Raw genomic sequence first — 20,346 nt, forward strand, 5'->3', positions numbered from 1 at the left:
AAAAAGCAGAATTCTGTATGTATCATTTTTAGAGGTGGGGGAATAAATTTTAAGAACCTTTTTTCTAAACATATCCTTTACTTACGAAACAAAATTTCGTAAGTAAAGTTTTCTCTGAATCTAACAATCCCTTCAATAAATGCTAAAATAAGAATAAGAAATTTTTCAAAAAACTTTTCAGCATTTTAGGTCTGGGGATAATTTTAAAAATATTTTGTCACTTCTTGATAGCAACATATATGAAGTGTAAACTTTCAAAAAAGTTTTGAAAAATATTTAAATCAAAGGGTGATAGAACAAAGATACTGAAAACATATATTTTATTTTTAAGCGGCCAATTTTTTAAATTTTTTTTAGATATTTATATATGCATTGTAGGTAATAAAGTTGTTTTAATAAATTTTTTTTCTAAAATGCCTGTGAATAAAATCGAAATTGGTTTTTTGCAACATTCGCCACTCATTAACGAATATATAATATGATAAGCCCCATATACAGAAATATTTGAGCCAAATTTAAAGAAAATTAATTTGGTCAATCGTGAAATATAAGGCCAAAAGCAGAGAAAAACACATACATACGCACATTTATTTATACAATTTTTTTTTGTTTAGATCAGCGATTCTCTACTTTTTAGCTTCACGACCCCCAAAAAGTAAAAAAAAACTACTATGAATATTACACAGCCTTAACCACAGCCCAATGAAACCTAGTTAAAACCATTTATAGAAGGCCTCTTTCCCCATGGGGAAGAATTGGACAATAATAGTAATAACAGTGATGATGTGGAGCTCCCGCCACCCATCATCCAAGAAGAGCTTGCCGCTGGGCATCGAGAATACCGACGGCCAAGGCACCGGGTCTGGTGATTAGACTGGCTGTAAGGACTGATCCGTCGACTATAATGGAGGTTTTCAACACCTGTTTGGCAGAGGGTATTCGGTTATGAATTTATTTATATTTTTATATAAATATAAGACTAAAAATAATTTAAAAATTTTATGATGTGAATTTGTTGATTGGAATATGTATTTACATAAAATAAAACTTATACCGTAATTACTACAAGATAATAAACAATTATACTGTACATATTTTTTTTTATATATATACCATAAAATTTATTTTACCGTATATATACTGTCATCCACGAGTAGCATATTATAGCCCCGCGCTAGCTAGGCAACCATCGTCAAGTTTTGATCTGTGCCAGTTCGGCTTGGACAAGCTATACATTGTTATTTTGATGGTTTTTATGAAGCAACTAAAAACTATAACATAGATTGGACAAAATGTATTGCAGTATGCAGTGATGGTTCAAATGCGATAACAGGAAAGAACAGGAAATTTCAGAAAAAATTAATATATCATCGTATACCTAGTGCGGAATGGACACACTGCTTTCTTTGTAGGAAAGCCATGGTCTTGCCACAAAAAATTTGCCGTTAAATATCAAACAAATTCTTTTTAAACATGTAAAAATGATTAATTTTATTAAAGATCAACCATTACAGAATAGAATGTTAACTAAACTATGCAATGAAATGGATAAAAAGAAAAAGAATCTCTTCTTTTCCATTCCGACTTCGTGGTGGAAGTCAGATGGTTATTACGGGGAAAGTGTAAACCGGTTATTGGAATTATGAGATGAATTAATAAAATTTTTCTAGGATAAACGAAGATTTAAATGGCAGAAAGGCTCCTGGAGTAGACGGAATACCTGTAGAATTACTGCGCAGTGCAGGTGAGGAAGCGATTGATAGATTATACAAACTGGTGTGTAATATTTATGAAAAAGGGAAAGTTCCGTCAGACTTCAAAAAAAGTGTTATAGTCAAAAAAAGCAGGGTCAGATAAATGTAAAGAATACAGAACAATTAGTTTAACTAGTCATGCATCAAAAATCTTAACTAGAATTCTATACAGAAGAATTGAGAGGAGAGTGGAAGAAGTGTTAGGAGAAGACCAATTTGGTTTCAGGAAAAGTATAGGGACAAGGGAAGCAATTTTAGGCCTCAGATTAATATTAGAAGGAAGATAAAAGAAAAACAACCCAACATACTTGGCATTTATAGACCTAGAAAAGGCATTAGAAAACGTAGACTGGAATAAAATGTTCAGCATTTTAAAAAAATTAGGGTTCAAATACAGAGATAGAAGAACAATTGCTAACATTTACAGGAACCAAACCAACAGCAACAGTAATAATTGAAAACATAAGAAAGAAGCTGTAATAAGAAAGGGAGTCCGAAAAGGATGTTCCCTATCTCCGTTACTTTTTAATCTTTATATGGAACTAGCAGTTAATGATGTTAAAGAACAATTTAGATTCGGAGTAACAGTACAAGGTGAAAAGATAAAGATGCTACGATTTGCTGATGATATAGTAATTCTAGCCGAGAGTAAAAAGGATTTAGAAGAAACAATGAACGGCATAGATGAAGTCCTACGTAAGAACTATCGCATGAAAATAAACAAGAACAAAACGAAAGTAATGAAATGTAGTAGAAATAACAAAGATGGACTACTGAATATTAAAATAGGAGGAGAAAAGATTATGGAGGTAGAAGAATTTTGTTATTTGAGAAGTAGAATTACTAAAGATGGACGAAGCAGGAGCGATATAAAATACCGAATAGCACAAGCGAAACGAGCCTTCAGTCAGAAATATAATTTGTTTACATCAAAAAATAATTTAAATGTCCGGAAAAGATTTTTGATACTATATGTTTGGAGCGTAGCTTCATATGGAAGTGAAACTTAGACGATCGGAGTACCTGAGAAGAAAAGAAGCTTTTGAAATGTGGTGCTATAGAAGAATGTTAAAAATCAGATGGGTGATAAAGTGACAAATAAAGTGGTGTTGCGGCAAATCGATGAAGGAAGAAATATTTGGAAAAATATAGTTAAAAGAAGAGACAGACTTATAGGCCACATATTAAGGCATCCTGGAATAGTCGCTTTAATATTGGAGGGACAGGTAGTAGGAAAATGTTGTGCAAGCAGGCAACGTTTGGAATATGTAAAAAAATTGTTAGGAACATAGGATGTAGGGGGTATACCGAAATGAAACGACTAGCACTAGATAAGGAATCTTGGAGAGCTGCATCAAACCAGTCAAATGACTGAAGACTGAAAAAAAAAAAACTTGGCCATTTTCAACGTGGTTTACTGAATGGGTATAAGTTGCTGTTGGCATAATTAGCTGATGTATTTTTGCACTTAAATGACTTGAACTTGAATTTACAAGGACATGATAAAACATTTTATTAATGACAAAGTAGAAGCTTGATATCTGGATCATTCATCTTCAAAACAAAATTTTTGGTTCAAGAAAACACTATTATTCACCACAGTTTGAGTAGCATGAAAATGCAGTTGCGTGAGCTAAAAATTCAGTTGACGGAGTATTTCCCGAAAGAAAGAAGTGATTTCTCGAAGAGATGGGTCCTGATTCAATTTACTGAAAACGTTGTTGCAGCTGCTTCCAGTTGAGGTTCACGACCAGCCCATCGAAATGTTACAACTTGATTTCCCATCTGAAGATTTGGATAATTTTGGCTTGTTCATTAAAGTGCATATGAAAATTTAGTCACAGAAGAAAATATAATCCCTTTCGGCATGTATTACCTCTGTGAAAAAAGTTTTTCATCTGTTGTTGCGTTAAAAACTAAATATAGGAGTAGTCTTTTATCAATTGAAAACAATTTGCGTTTGTGTGTTTCTAACATAGATCTGCATACGAAGAAAATTTTAAATGAAAACCTTCCCATTAATCTACTTTATTTACAAATCAACTTATAAATGTAAATAAAATGTTTATTATAAATGATTTTTTCCTCATGAAATGATTTCATTATTGTTTATATTTAAAGTTGTTGGCTAATTTCGCAAACCACCCTCCACCCCCCACAACATTGAGAAATGTTCTAGATGAATTAGCCAGACCCAAAAACGTAAAAATTTGCAAAAATACCCGATACCACATTTTGGTCATGATCACCATACTTTCCTCTTTTTTTTTCTGAGGTCACAGTGAACCACTTTAGTCAAATCTGGTTCGTCTTTTCTTTTTTTTTGTTTTTCTTGATTACTTCCCAATACTTCTTCATTCTGTCAGATCTTGATTTTTTGAGTTCTTCTGAACAAACCCTTGTTCTTGTTTTCTTTTCTTTAATTTCAAATCTTAAGTTTGCTTCTTTTAGTATTTTTATATTGTCAGTTTTGTTTCGTAAATCTTCTTTTGTGATTTCTAATTCTTGCATATCATGACGAGCCTGTTCCGTTCTGTTCTTATTATGTTTCCAAGAAAGGAGATTCTTTTCTTTCTAAAGTAGTCTACAGCTGGTGCTATGTCTTTATGTACTACTTGGTTTGGTATGAGTCTATTCTCCCCGATCAGTATGTCGTATTTTATTTATGCATGTTCTTAGAATTCTTCTTTCTATTCTTTGCATCTCTGCTGAGAAGTTAATGTTGGATTCTAGTTTGAAGGGTGTTTCGCTTCCATATGATATTATAGGTCTAATTACAGTTCTGTAATGTCTGAGTTTGGTATCTGTTGAGATGCATCTTTTGTTATATGTTGTTTTGGTGGTATTTTGTGCATCATTGAGCTTTTGCATTTTTTTTCTTTCCAGTTTATTCTTTCTTTGAGATCATGTGTGATATTTTCTCCTAAATATTTAAACCATTCAAATAACTCGACCTTGTGTTCTTTTATGATTACATGGTTCAATTTTACCAGGAGATTTATGGCCATTATTCTAGTCTTTTCATATGATTCTTACGCCTATTTTTCTTGCTAGTTCTTTCAATGAAGTTACTTGAATTCTAGCTTCTTCAATGTTATTGGCTAAAAACACTAGGTCATCTGTAAATCCTAGACAGTTTACTTTGATACGGTTTACATGTTTCCTTGCTTCAATTGTTACATGCGATGGGTCTTTTTTGTACCACTGTCTCATTACATAATCTAGTGCTCATTTGAAGAGCGGTGGGGATAGTCCATCTCCTTGTCTCAAACCAGTTTTGCTTAGGAATGGTTCTGATATTTCTCCTTTTTCTTTTGGAATATGAGTCAGTTAACGTTAGTTCTATCATTTTTACTAGTTTCGGGTGTAATCCTAGGCTTCTTAGTATTTTCAGCATTGATGATCTATAAATACTGTTGTAGGCTTTTTGGAAATCTATGAATTATATTACTAGTTGTCTTCGTTTGATTTTGTGTACATACATTATTAATTTGAGAATGATAATTTGCTCAGGACAACTTCTCCATAGTCTAAATACCCTCTGATATTCTCCCAGTTCATTTCCAGTTGACCTTTTATTTTATTCAGTATTATTCTTGAGAGTATTTTATATATGTAATTTAATAGTGAAATTCCTCTGTAGTTTTCGGGCTTGGTTTTGTCCCCTTTCTTGTGTTGTGGGTGTATGAGTGCAGTAGTCCAGTGTTTAGTTAATTTTTCTTCTTTCCAGAGTTTTTTGAGATTTTCTAGAAGTGTCTGTTTAGTCTCCTTGGAGGAGAATTTCCAAAGTTCTACCACTGTCTGGTCTTCCCCGCTTGCTTTTTGATTTTTCATTTCTTTTAATGCTTGGCTTAGTTCTTTTAGTGTAGGTGGGCTTATTTCATTTTGGTTTGATTTGGTAAGTGTGTCTATATCAATTTGGAAAGTTCTGTAGGTTCTTCACAACTTAGTAGTTTTTTAACGATTTAGCGAATATTTCTGCGTTTTATTATTTTGTGGCGGTTTACCATCTTCATCTTTTAGGATCAGAGTTTATGGTTCATATTTTTGTATTTGTGTTTTAAACATTCTATAGTATTCCCTTGTATTATTTTTATTGCTTTCAGTTTCGATTTGTTTTAGTAGGGCTTTTTGTAATTCTCTTTTGGTTATCTTATTGTTTTGTATGTTTCTTTTCTTTGTTTTGTTAGATGCAAGTGAGACTTCTCGGATTGATCACAGTAGTGTTTGATCCAACTTTGGTGCATTTTTTCTACTCTGATGTCACAATCTTTATTCCACCATCGATGCTTCGCTCTTGGTTGGATTGGAGAAATGTGTTTTGCTGAATCTTTTAGTTTTGTTGTGAGTTTATTTAATTCTTTTTCGTTAATATTTTTGGTTACTTCTTGGTAGTTTTGGTTATTTATTAGATTGTCTATATTGTATTCTTTTTTGTTCTTAGTGGTTTTTGGTATTTTCTTTTGTGGGGAGAAAATCATTTTTATTTTGACCACATAGTGATCTGATCCTATGATTTGCCTTTTAACACTTTGTATCTGTTCATGGAACCTCTTGTCCATGCATACGTGGTCTAGTTGCCATTCTTATTTTTTCTAGTCAGGGTGTTTCCAGGTATTGAGTATACAGGTTTTTCGTAAGAAGTATGTAGATTTAGATATCATTTCGTGATTTCTGCAATATTCTATTAATTTCATTCCATTTTTATTTTTAATTTATATATTGTATTTTCTCCTACCACATCTCTTTATTTATTTTCTCTGCCTTGTTGGGCATTGAAATTCCTATCAGTATCTTCATTTGTGTTTGATGTTGATGTTGGTAGTTGTTTCCATTTTAATATACCTATTCTAGTGGTATTCAATGAAAAAGTAATGTATAAAGTATGGTGCAGATAAACCTTAATCCTATTTGTAAATTGATTAAAATGTATTTTTAATAGGATGAGGAGTAGGGCATAGATAAAATTTAAGCATGTACATTCAAGAAATTTGAACATTTTGGATATTCAGCTTAAATTGTTCAGAATGACAAACTTGATGAATGGGAAATTTTAATCATTTTTAATTTTTATTAGTTGCATGAGATAAACCATTTGTGAGCTAATGTAAATGCACTTCTTTGGTCAACTAATATATTAGACTTTAAATAATAATATTTCTAATTTTTCTGTTTACTTTATAAAAATATGATTATTATGAACCTCAAACAATACAACTGTTTTCAAAAATTTGAAAAAATAATTTACTTATGAGCTACATTTTCATGATTTTTGTTATAAATAATTCCAGGTTCGAGTCAGGCATTTTTCATATGCTACAAAATTCATTATCAGTCTTTATAGACTACTATTGAGAATCACTTTGTTGTTGCAAATGCATGGCTAAATAAATTAATTAATAACCATATCTACTGTGTGAACCTATATGTATCTTTAATTTCAAAAGCCTTTATAACAAACTTAATTGTCACATAAGTTAGAAACTATCATACAACATAATTTATATACATTGTATATATTCTTTTTATAGTGTATGATGCATCATCTGGTACACCACCAGGCTTCTTGACAGGAAATATTCAAGAAATGGGTTCTTATGATGAATGCGTAGAAATAATTCAGAGATCAAATGAATTTGTTGGCCAGTATTGTATTATAAAGCTGAATGACACATCTTCACCTCTTCAACATCATATAACATTAAAAGGATTTCCAGTTTCTTACTCTCTCTGTGTTCCTTCAGTTTGTTCTTCTCAAAATATTCAAAATATTATTAATGTTGGAGTGAAACCAATGAATCTGAGTTTATCATTTGCAACTGAGGAACGAACTTGTTTCACAAGAAATAGAAAACCATTTAGCATTAGTGATTGGTTTGCCATGTCAGTATTTTTCTTATTTCATAATGATTGAGTATAATATTATAATTTTTTTTTCTGATTTCATTACAAAGTTAATTTTTATCTTCTAATTCACGTTTATTTTTATTTTCTGTGTTTTTACTACTCTGTGGTAATATAAATTGATGAATTTGTATTGGAAATAAAAAAGAAATCTAACATAACAATCGTATTTTTGTACTTAGGAGGCAGACTTCATTTTTCAGAAAAAATTATGAACTTTAAGACTATATGTTGATATATGTACTGAGATATACATTGATATATGTACTGAGATATATATTGACATACATTCAGCAAGACAGATCCTGGATTATGCAATTTTTTTCATTTTATTTTTCTTTGTTGCATAACAATCCTGCATTTCTGTAAAATTGAAAGCATAAAACTACCAGTTCCTTTAAATCTTTCCTACAGTACCAAATTTTAGTGTTTGTTTCACCTTTACTAAAAGAATGTAAAATTACATACATTCTTCTCAGAGAAAACTTTTAAAAAATATCTTTACTTTTTAAAAATATAAACTTTGTAGATGAATATTTCACTAATCCAATCTTCCATTCATAAAATGATCAAATTTTAGTTCATTAATTATATTTTTGTTGCTGTTCTTTATTATGTATTCTCTTTAGAAAGCAATTTAGATTTATTATTATTTATTTCTAAAATTTCCATGTAATTTATACTTGAAAATGTTTATTATCTCTAATTTGATCAACGTAATTATATTTTTGATAATTATACTCATGTTTATAGCCTTTTAAAAATTCTTCTAAGCATTACTATTTTTTTAAATTTCTATTTGTCATACTTTATAGAATTTTTTACTGTTTTATATACTCCTGCTTTGTTAAAAAATTTTTTTTGTAAATTATTTCATTTTATTTTTATTATTAGTTGTAAAGGCACCTTAACCTTTAGTTTAATAATAATATGTTAATTTCCAAAATATTGTAATGACATATAAATATTTAATAAAACATTTAATTAATTATAAAATTGCCTAATTAAAAATTGTTATTGTAATTGTTCTTTCATAAATTTTATTTTATTTATTTAGAACCTTCATTATTTTCTTTATTCTTTTTTCATGTATTTGTTATTTTAAATATCAATTTTATGGAATTTATTACTGGAATAAAAGCAAGCAAGAAAATATATAACAATTCTGTAATAAATGTATTATAATTACTTGTTTATTATTTAACACTTTTCTGATCAATATTTTTCATAATTTCCTTGATTTGTGTAGGTAAATGGTAGTGCAATTCCTTTTTTTTACCTATAACATAGCATATCAACCCATTCATTATGTAATCTACATAAAGTATTATCTACTGGTCTGAATAAAATATTTTTTTTTTTACTATTTTTTGATTTATGGATTTAATTTTGACACCCGCAATGAATAACTAATTTTATATGTACTCAGTAAGTAGAGAACATATGAATGACGGAAATCCAAATATAATAGAATACTATATAATCTGGTCTCTGTACAAGGAATGAGCTTCTGAAGAGCTAAGAACTTTGTTCATTTCAAATTTATGCTTCTCAGTAGATAAAAGAAGATACATCATTAATGTACTACACCTCTTTCTATAATTTTATTGATTTCCACATTTTTAAATCTGTATTCTTGCTGTATTTTTAAGTAAAAATTCAAGAAAAAATCAACAAGTGTTTCTATTAGTTTTTTCTAAAAAGTAAAGTCAACTCTTAACAAAAATAATATCTGTTTAGCACATTCTTATTAAAAATAAAATATATCTCTTTTTATTTACAGATTAACATTTATATTCATAATGGGACTCTGCATTATTGCAACTGTATATGAACTTTACTTTCAACCATTTTCATCAGGTAAAACTTAATTTAAATATAATATATATATATATATATATATATATATATATATATTATTGTGGACTAAAAAAAAAGAATGTTAATTCATTATTATTTGTTCAGAAGCAGGGTTCATTTTATCTGATGGTGTTCAGATAAACTAAATTATTTGTTAACTTCTATATCTTCTTCACCAGGATTCTGAAACGTAGGGTGAAAGGTATAAGTTTTGATATTTCTTCAAACATTTTATTTAAATAACTTTAATTATGAATTTGTTCAGTAGCAATAACCTGACACTATTCTTGATTTTTAAGAGTATTTTTGTTCTTTTATATGATATAAAATCAATGTCATTATCTTTTTGCTGTAATAGGATTAATTCTACTAATCTGTAATTAGCTACTCTGCCAAATTGCATTATCCTGTACGTAAAGTTTTATAAAATTACTACCTTTTTTTTTTTTTATAAAATTCAGAAACAATCATAAGAGGGTTTTAGGCTTCCTCAGAAGAGTACTGCCATCAGTCTTTCATCTAGAAGGTTTGAATGCCAATCACACTTGACATTTATCTTATACTAAAAATGTCATTATTCTCCCACACATAAACCATACAGGTTTCCTGTGGTAAATTGTTGATTAAAAACAAACCAATTCTAATTTTGAAAAATTTGTAATCAAAAAATAAAAATCTGAGAATATAATCAAAAACAATGTGTATTTGAATCACACAGCAATTTTTGCTCACAGTTCAAAATCTGCAAACAGCTTATTTTTGTAAATATAACATATATGTACTTATCTAATTCCCTATCAATAAAGATGATGTCAAGCAATAATCTCAGAAAAGATAAAATACCTTTTGTCCTCCATTCATGACTCATAACTACATTTTTTCTATGGTAAGTTTTTTTCTTTTGAGCTACAAATATTTTCTAAACTTTATATTTTATAGAATTCACATTAAATCACTAAAAACTCAATTAATCTTCCTTTGCTGACTTAATTTTCTATGTTCTGTTAAAATCTGACACTAGTTGCTTGTTTACATTTTGTTAAGCATTTTTAGAATGTCTGACATAGCAGCCAAAAATTGGATAAAAAAAAAAAACAATTGGATAAAACAAAATTGGACAATGTTTTAAAGAGATCTTCAAACCCTACTGTGGTGTTAAATTTTAAAGAATTATTATAGTAGCCAGAAAGCTGTGAGAAGGAATTTACAAATGGAGGGTGTTGTCTTAGAGAAAAGTAGTATATTTGTGTACTGTATGTAAGTTATATACTAAATATATCAGTTGGGATAGCAGTTTTATTTGGTTATTATCTACATGTAACTGTGTTCATTGGAAGAAAAATGGGAGTTGGTTAACAGAAAGAAAATATATGAGCATAGAAGAAATTAGATATATATATTTAATTGGCTGTATGTCTGAAGTATTGATAGACTTAAAAAGCAGCATGATTAACAAGTAGATTGTTCCTTTGATGAGAATTTTGTTATTACAATATAATAATATAATATAATATTATAATATATAATTATAATACTGACCATACCCCCAAAATGAAAAACAGAGATTACATTAAATTAATTAACAACTAATCATCACACATTACTCTTCTTTTAATCAAGTTTGAAAAATTCACTGATATATATAGTTATAAAACTAATATACACAATTTTTCTTTCAGATAAACTTCATGGGGCAATTATATCTTTTTCATTACATAACAATGGTCACCTTCTTTTAAATGTTGTAAAGAACCATGAATCAATGGATGTCTTGTACGGGTTACGTTTCTTAATGATGGTTTGGATAATTATTATTCACAGATTCACAGAGCTTCATATGTCACCAGCAATGGGTCTCTTCCAGTGGAACAGTGTTAGTCAGTTATATATAAATATTTTTACGTGATTCACCAAAATGTAATAACCATAAAGAAAAGTGAGAGAAAAATATTTACCATATTTAGTATAATTCATAATGATTTAAACTATACTAAAATATACTCTCACCTAACTGAAAAAATTTTGAAGTTATATATTTCCCACAAATAATTAAAACTCATAATTTTAGAAATTAATATGATTTATATATATTATTTTTCTTTTTCTAATTTTTTTGTGACTGACTTGATAAATTTTTGCTTTCTTACAATTTTTGCATAAATATTTTGGTCTCAACACAACTATCATTCTGAAACAACTATTTCATTTTTGTTTTTTTTAATTTTTTAATTCAAAATTCAACACTTCTGCAACAAAATTAACTAATCATGAATGCCATAAAATGTTATAAAACTGCCTGATTATTTTACAAGATAATATTCTGTATTGTTTCTTCTACAGACAGTCTTAAAATAACTATGTTTGAAAATTTATCACCCACTAAATTTTCATATTTTCCTCTAACATAAATTTCAATAGTCTCTATCTTTCTACTTCCTTGCTGTCCTTGATTTCCAACATTCCTTATACTTTCAAAATTTCTTTGTAACTCTTTATTACATATTTAGAATAGATTATTTTATTTTCTGTTTGAAAGCCCCTTCCTTTTGACGGTCTGTCTTGATATCTTGCTGGATTTATCTATTTTTCATTATTTTATTGTCTAAATAAAAAAAAAATAAATATGTTTACCTTCTGATCTTGATGTACTCATATTTCCCGCCTTAGATTACTTGCTTTCACATGTTACTTCAATTGTTTCTTTATTCAGTTTACTTAAATAATTTTTTGTACTTATAGTCAAAAACCAATGAGTAATTACATTCTTCTCACTACTTTTTCAATTATTATATGATTTTGCTTGCTGTATGCTGTTATAACAGTTTGACTATCTACTTTCAGATCACTAGCTGCAAAGTCTGATAATGCTATGTATACACTTGTTCAAACAGGTACTTCATCATAACTGTTTCACTTCAATTCCTGAAAGCTAGTTTATTAACTGTAGTTCTGTGTTTCATTTATGATACTATACATACTTAAATAATATATGTCTCAAGGAACACATTATGTATATATAGATGTGTTAAACATTCATGAAACTTTTAAAGTATTAGAATACTAAATTCTAGATCTAATGTAAAAGAATGGTTTTATTTAATCCAACCTCAACTTAAACAATGCTTTAATAATTAACTAATCTTAGGGACATGATTCATAAACATCTAACAAATTATCTACCAAATCTGTACTTCATGACTAATAAAGAAAGGAATTTTTAATCACACAAAATATTTTTTTATTTATAATTTCAGTTTGTTTTTTCTTAATTAAAATTAAATTAATTTTAAAAAGTTAACTTATACTTAATGTTTCACAGATTCTTCAAGACTGGAGCCGTGCTTTCGTTACAAATGGTTTCGTTTGTGTTGACACATTTTTTGTAATGAGTGGAATGTTATTATCGTATACATTTTTAAAGAAAATTAATAAAGAAAAGAGCTTCGATATAGTGAAATTTTACCTACATCGATATATGAGGTAAGAATAAGCTAGACCACTACTTATAAAAATACAATTTTTTTTTTAAATTAAATTGTTCTTATCATTTTGGTTGATATTTTTATAATGTTAACATTTTTAACAACTTTTTGTATTAAGTTGTTTATTACAACACTTAATTCATGTAAATTAAGTGTTGTAATGAATAACAATCTCAAATAAAATTCAAGATTAAACTGTAATTATTGCTTTACTGAATTCATCTAAATATTGTCAACTCAAACAAATACCAAAATTGTGGATTTGTACATATATCAAAATGGTAATTGTGAAAGTAATAATTTTAAATTAAGTTATGCATCTCATTCAAAAGAAAACTTAGTATAAATTTACACATTTCCAAATTGATGGTATTTATTTTAGATGCTGGTATACAAATTCAGACTAATGTAGTTCACAGAATTAAAAAAGTGGTCTTATTTGATTAAAGTACAGGCAAAAAATAACATTCTGTTTATAATCCAAATAATGAAAGTTAAAGATTACATCCAACTCAGTTATTCAGTAATCTCCTTCCTCCTGCATGTTTGAAAACTCTTTCCTCTAGGTAGCTTTTTATCTTAATAAAACATACACAATAAACTAGATTAGTAGTAGACAGTAATCTTGCCTTTCTTCTTTTCTTAGATCCAAGCACTCTGAATGTTTTTTTTTTTTTATTTTCATAGCTGTTTTCTGATTCAGGTATAATTCTTTACATTAATCTACTTTTACAATCTAATCGTTGGCTTTTTAAAATTTTTATTGATATTTCCCATTTGACTTTGTCAAATACTTTTTCTAAATTTATAAAACGTATACTTTGCCTTTTACATTATTTTCTGCGTACTTGTTACAAATAGTTCTTATTAGCACAACAGCATCTTTTGGATGTAATTGAACTAATTCATACTGTTCTTAATTTTTTAATTCTATAACCATTACTTTCTAATTATTTGCTATTTCCTTTATTATTTACACAGCTTTTTGTTTAAAATTCACAAAAGAATCTTTGCTGACTATGAAATTAAATTGTTTGTCCTGCAATAATTACACTTTACTACATCATCTTTTTGAAGATTGCAATCATGATTTTTTTAAGAAAGACTTAAGTCCGCATTTCACTGTTATAGATTCTATTACATAGTTTCTCCATCTCTGTACTACCTTTTTCAAGAAAGTTAATCATTTCTATTGGCAACTCATTTATTCATATAGCTTTTCCATATTTCATATTTTTTATTGCATGAGTAACTTCAGATTTTAATATTATATTGCTTCCACTTCATCCTTTTCCCTTTCAATCCGATCTTCTATAGGATGATCATTTGGTCCTCTACTTGACTAGTACAATGTTTCCATTTTTTGTATTCTCTCTATCTTTTATGTGCATCTTCCACCTTATATAACACTTGCTATTTCTATTACCAGTTATTTTAATGCCTACACTCTTCCTCTATTTATACCATGTTTCTGTTTTTATTTTTTTTTACATTCGTTCATACTGTCCTTTTCTTTCTTCATCTTAAATTTTTCAAACATGGCACTGTTGGTATATGAAATGAGTTATAATGTAAAAATAAAATAAAAATCAACCTTACCAACAATTTATATTATATTATATCTCTAGTGCTTTTGGTCATTCAAACATCCTCAGGAGAAAATGTTTTTCATGAATTTAACATTAAAATGAAAAACGTAAATTAAAAAATTATAAAATATTAAAATCATAACAACTGGTTGTCACTGTGTAAAAGTAATTACATCAGTTATGTAAAAGTGTCTCAGTTGTTATGAAGAGTAATAGGTGAAGGAAGATAATCAGGTTATTTGATAATTATTAAATGTTTAAATAGAATATAGTCTTCAAATATGATTTGTTTTGATTAATTTATTGTTATAATAATATATATGAAATTTTTTGAGAATGCTGGTTTTATAAAAACAATGGAAAATAAAATTATCAGGGTTGTAATTATGTTTTTTTTTATAAAATGTGTTTAGCATAATTGGATTTATCTAAACAGCCTTTCTTTATTCTATATGAATATGTTCTTAAACATGTTGTTAAATATGTACTTTCTCTAACAGAAAATAATGGTTGGTGATACTAACATATTGTAGATGGCAGTCTTCACATTTTAAACTATAGGCTCCTTGTCTATCTACAATATTTATATATTTAGAGTTTATTATTTTATTAGGATCGTTGTTGTTTATAAAATTTATTATTTTATTGTTAGTTGTGTATGTTGTTTTTAGATTATAAAATTTATATGTTTTACCAAAGTATCTACAAAATGTGTTGAATTCTATTTTTACATAAGACTTTTCTGAATCATTATGTAATAATTTTATGTTATCTTTTATATATATTTTATTTTTGATTTTAAAGTATAATTTATTAATCAGGTTTTCATTGTAGTCATTTAATATTGCTATGTTCTTTAAAATATTTAATTCAGAATTTAGTTTCAAACTGTTATGTTTGAGATATTTAATAGCTTTATAAAAAAGGACTAAAAAGCTGTCATTATTTGATTCAATGGATGAGACGAATTAGCATGTATTATAGTGTTATGCTGAGTTGGTTTTCTATATATGTCGATATCTAAAATACTATGATTAAAATTTTTTTTCAATAGTCATATCTCAATAATTAATACTATTATTGATTTCATGTTTTATTGTAAAATTAATATTAGGATTTAGTGAATTAACATTATTAAAAATTATATTTGTTTCATGATCAATACTGGTTAAAAATTATCGTAATGTCATTAACATATCTTTTATATAAAAAGATCTGATAATTGTTGAAAATGTTCAGTAATAGTGAATTTTCAAACTCAATCATATAAATATCTGCCATAATAACCAAAAGAGGTGAATTCATAACAAGTCCTTTTTCTTGTTGATAATATTTATTGTTAAATTTAAAATAGTTGAGATTGACTTATAATTTAAGTAATTCAATTATTTCATTTCTCCATTCATTATGTAAATTTAATTTAGATAAGTGATTATATATCATATTTATAGTTTTGTTTGTATTAATATTAGTATACAAGAAACCCACAAATCAATAAGATACACCAAAAGACAATTCCAAAAAGACCTACTGAAACAAATCAAAACTGAAAGCAATAAAAATAATACAAGGGAATACAATAGAATGAACACAAATATAAAAATATGAACCTAAAACTCTAATCCTAAAAGATGAAGATGGTAAATCGTCACAAAATAATTAACAAAACGCAGAAATATTTGCTAACTCGTTCAAAAAACTACTAAGTTGTGAAGAATCCACAGAACTGTTCCAAATTGATAGTCACACTTACCAAATCAAACCAAAACGAAATAAGCCCACCTACACTTAAAGAACTAAGCCAAGCATTAAAAGAAATGAAAAATTACACAACAAGCAGGGAAGACCAGACAGTGATATAACTTTGGAAATACTTCTCCAAGGAGACTAAACAGTCACTTCCTCCAAAATAACTGGAAAGAAGAAAAATTACCAAACACTGGACTACTGCACTCATACATCCACAACACAAGAAAGGGGACAAAACCAATCCTGAAAACTACAGAGGAATTTCAGTATTAAATTCCACATATAAAATACTCTCAAGAATAATACTGAATAAAATAAAAGATCAACTCGAAAATGAACTGGGAGAATATCAGGAGGTATTTAGACTATGGAGAAGCTGTCCTGAGCAAATAATCACTCTCAAATTAATAATGGATGTACACAAAATGAAATGAAGACAGCTAGTAATATAATTCATAGATTTCCAAAAAGCCTACAACAGTATTTATAGATCATCAATGCTGAAAATAGTAGGAAACCTAGGATTACACCCGAAACTAGTAAAAATGATAGAACCAGCGTTAACTGACATATACTCCAAAATAAAATTCAGAGGAGAAATATCAGAACCAATCCTAAGCAAAACAGGTTTAAGACAAGGAGATGGACTATCCCCACTGCTCTTCAAATGAGCACTAGAATATGTAATGAGAGAGTGGTACAAAAAAGACCACAAGTAACAATTGAAGCAAGGAAACATGTAAACCATATCGAAGTAAACTGCCTAGGATTTTCAGATGACCTAGTGTTTCTAGCCAATAACATCGCAGAAGCTAGGACCCAAGTAACTTCATTGAAAGAACTAGCAGAAAAAATAGGTGAAGAATATCATATGAAAAGACTAGAATAAAAGACTATAAAAACTATATTGAACCACTATTGAATACCACCCTGGTATTGAACCATATAATCATAAACAGACATAAAGTCAAGCTAGTTGAACAGTTTAAATATTTAGGAGAAAATATCACACATGACCTCAAAGAAAAGATAAACTAAAAAGAAAAAACACATAAGCTCAATTATGCACAAAATACCACCAAAACAACATATAACAAAAGATGCATCTCAACAGATACCAAACTAAGACATGACAAAACCGTAATCAGACCTATAATATCATAATCAGACCTAATATCATATGGAAATCAGATATATCGTAATCAGACCTAATATCATATGGAAGCGAAACACTCTTCAAACTAAAATCCAACATTAACTACTCAGCAGAGATGCAAAGAATAGAATGAAGAATTCTAAGAACATGTATAAATAAAAGACGACATACTGATCGGGGAGAATAGACTCATACCAAATCAAGAGGTACATAGATATAGAACCAGCTGTAGACTACTTTAGAAAGAAAAGAATCTCCTTTCTTGGAAACATAATAAGAACAGAACGGAACAGGCTCGTCACGATATGCAAGAATTAGAAATCACAAAAGAAGATTTACAAAACAAAACTGACAATATAAAAATACTAAAAGAAGCAAACTTCAGATTTGAAATTAAAGAAAAGAAAACAAGAACAAGGGTTTGTTCAGAAGAACTCAAAAAAGCAAGATCTGTAAGAATGAAGAAGTATTGGGAAGCTATCAAGAAAAAAAAATAAAATGAAAAGACAAACCAGAGTTAACTAAAGTGGTCGGTCCACTGTGACCTCAAAATCCTCAAAAAATAAAAAAATTAGTGTACGTATCTTTTATATCCATGATTATGAGTCTCGTTGATTTCTTTATTCCGATTTTATTAATAATGTCTATTAATTCATAACAATTGATTAGGTTATATTTATTATTTAATTTGATGTTTTCCTTCAGCATATTAGATAAATATATATATATATATATATATATATATATATAAAATCTAAATATATAAATATCTTAGATAGAAGTCTATAGTTTAAAATGTGAAGTGTGCCTTTTAAAATATATTGGTATGACCAACCAACCATTCATTTTCTATTAAAACTAAAGAACATATTACTAGTATAAAGAAAGGCTACTTAGATAAATCCTATTATGCTAAACACATTTTACAAATAAACATAATTACAAACTTTTTCATTCTTGTTTTTGTGTATTTCTTATGTCTTCCATTTTTCCAATCAACTCACTTGTAATCATAGCTTCTTTATTCCTTTTCTCTTAGTGAAGCCAGTCAAGTAATGAAGTGATAAGTTAAAAGAAACTATCTCTTTTCTTGAATGCTTCTGTATATTGTTAAAATCATTAGCATATCTTGAACTTCAACATAATTACGTTATAACTAAATTTTCTTTTATTAGAAGTTGAAATTCAAACACAAATTTAAGTATTTTATACAGTTACTACACATTACATTAAAATACATTAACACTTGATGTGTATTTAACTTATGAGTGATATACAACAATAAAAAAACCATTATCTAGTATCTAACATTGTTATTGTATTTTGTGGTTACAGCAAAATGTTGGTGTGCTGATGAAAAATCTTACTAGCTGGAAATAGATACACATTACAAATGATATACTTTCTTGATCAATAAATTAACAATTATTTATAAAGAAATAGGATAGATAATAGAGATTTCCCAGTTTTACTTACATCTATTTTTTTATTATAATTTCAGGTTGACACCAGCTGTCGCTGGCCTTGTATTATTTTATGCCACACTATCTGACAGGTTATGTGATGGTCCCCTTTGTACGCACTACTATGACATAATAAAGAAACCATGTGTAAAAAATTGGTGGGCATCACTCACCTACATTAATAATTATTATGATTCAGAAAATATGGTACGTAACAGTAAAGTGTGTTGAATTATTTGAAATTATAATAGAATTTATTTTAGTATTTTCATATGATTAAGCTGGAAAACTTTTGAGATATAACCTGCAGCAGATATTATAAGATAATACGTTCAGACGATAATTTTTTTATGTACTGGATGTACATTCCACTGGTTCTCAGTCTTCTTGCACAGATAGCATCTTCTTCAGTGTATTAAGCAGTCAATCTGAAAATGTACATTGTTTGTAAATAAGTTAATGTTAAAATATAGTGTACATTAACAATAGCAAAAATAACTGTATTACATATATATATATATATATATATATATATATATATAAATCCAGTTTTTTTATAAGTAACCAAATTTGACTTGGTGATTCTTTTGATTTTAGTTACAGTCATAATTGAAAATCAGTTAGTTAATTACTAACCAAGTTTAAACTTATTGGTCACCATTTTTTACAATTACATCAAAATGTTTTTACTATATTTGTAGCCATCATAAATAACATTAATGCTTTTCTTGTTGCAAGTAGCCTTACTGTAGGCTTGTTTAGAGTTAGAAAGACACTTAATTGTAATGTGATCAAAAGAACATTAAATTTGAACAGTCTATTTAGTATATTGGTGTCATGGGTTTTTGTGGATTTCAGTATCTTTAAATGTATGTTTAGGTTGTGGTCCATTTTTAAACATACGAGTATGTGAAAGACCTACGTTGTCAATTTAAATTAGTTAGATTTATTATTTGTTTTTATTATGTGAATATCAAATATTATCCATGTTAATTAGGAGTGTCTACTCTTAAGGTGGTGTTCATTTATTCATTGTATGTTGGAAGCTATATTTATTTCATACACTTTAGTGGACTATGTGAAGCAGGATAATTTATTTATTCCTCACCAAACTTTTGTGTGAGTGTTCCTCTGTCTTCCATTTGTTTTATCTTGTATTCACCTTTATTGTGAATTATTTCTTTTAGACTCATTGATTATATATGTGATAGTGTAATATACTAATATATATATATATTTTAATCCTTTGTATTTTACTTTTCATTCTTCTTTTTCATTATTTTTGTTTTTTTACTTTTATTAATTTAGTTTATGAGTAATTCGAGAGTACATTGTTATATCAGTTCATGTGTATTTTAAATTGTTAACTTCTACATAATTTTCAGGTGA

The 20,346-nt window shown here is 27.9% G+C and overlaps 1 protein-coding gene across 2 annotated transcripts in view; it reads left to right on the plus strand.

The window, feature by feature from the left end:
• LOC142317279 (nose resistant to fluoxetine protein 6-like) overlaps nucleotides 1–20,346 on the plus strand; it is a 54,975-nt gene that overhangs the window by 13,811 nt on the left and 20,818 nt on the right. For both annotated transcript variants that reach the window (XR_012754695.1, XM_075353692.1), the window contains exons 3-7: nucleotides 7,286–7,637; nucleotides 9,442–9,518; nucleotides 11,198–11,391; nucleotides 12,838–12,998; nucleotides 18,996–19,164. Coding sequence is in view for 1 of the 2 variants with exons in the window: in XM_075353692.1 (XP_075209807.1) it covers nucleotides 7,286–7,637; nucleotides 9,442–9,518; nucleotides 11,198–11,391; nucleotides 12,838–12,998; nucleotides 18,996–19,164 (953 nt within the window). In the remaining variant the exon portion in view is untranslated. The remainder of the gene's footprint in view (nucleotides 1–7,285; nucleotides 7,638–9,441; nucleotides 9,519–11,197; nucleotides 11,392–12,837; nucleotides 12,999–18,995; nucleotides 19,165–20,346) is intronic.

The sequence above is a fragment of the Lycorma delicatula genome, chromosome 1, assembly GCF_047948215.1.
Source record: "Lycorma delicatula isolate Av1 chromosome 1, ASM4794821v1, whole genome shotgun sequence".
NCBI lineage: Eukaryota > Metazoa > Arthropoda > Insecta > Hemiptera > Fulgoridae > Lycorma > Lycorma delicatula.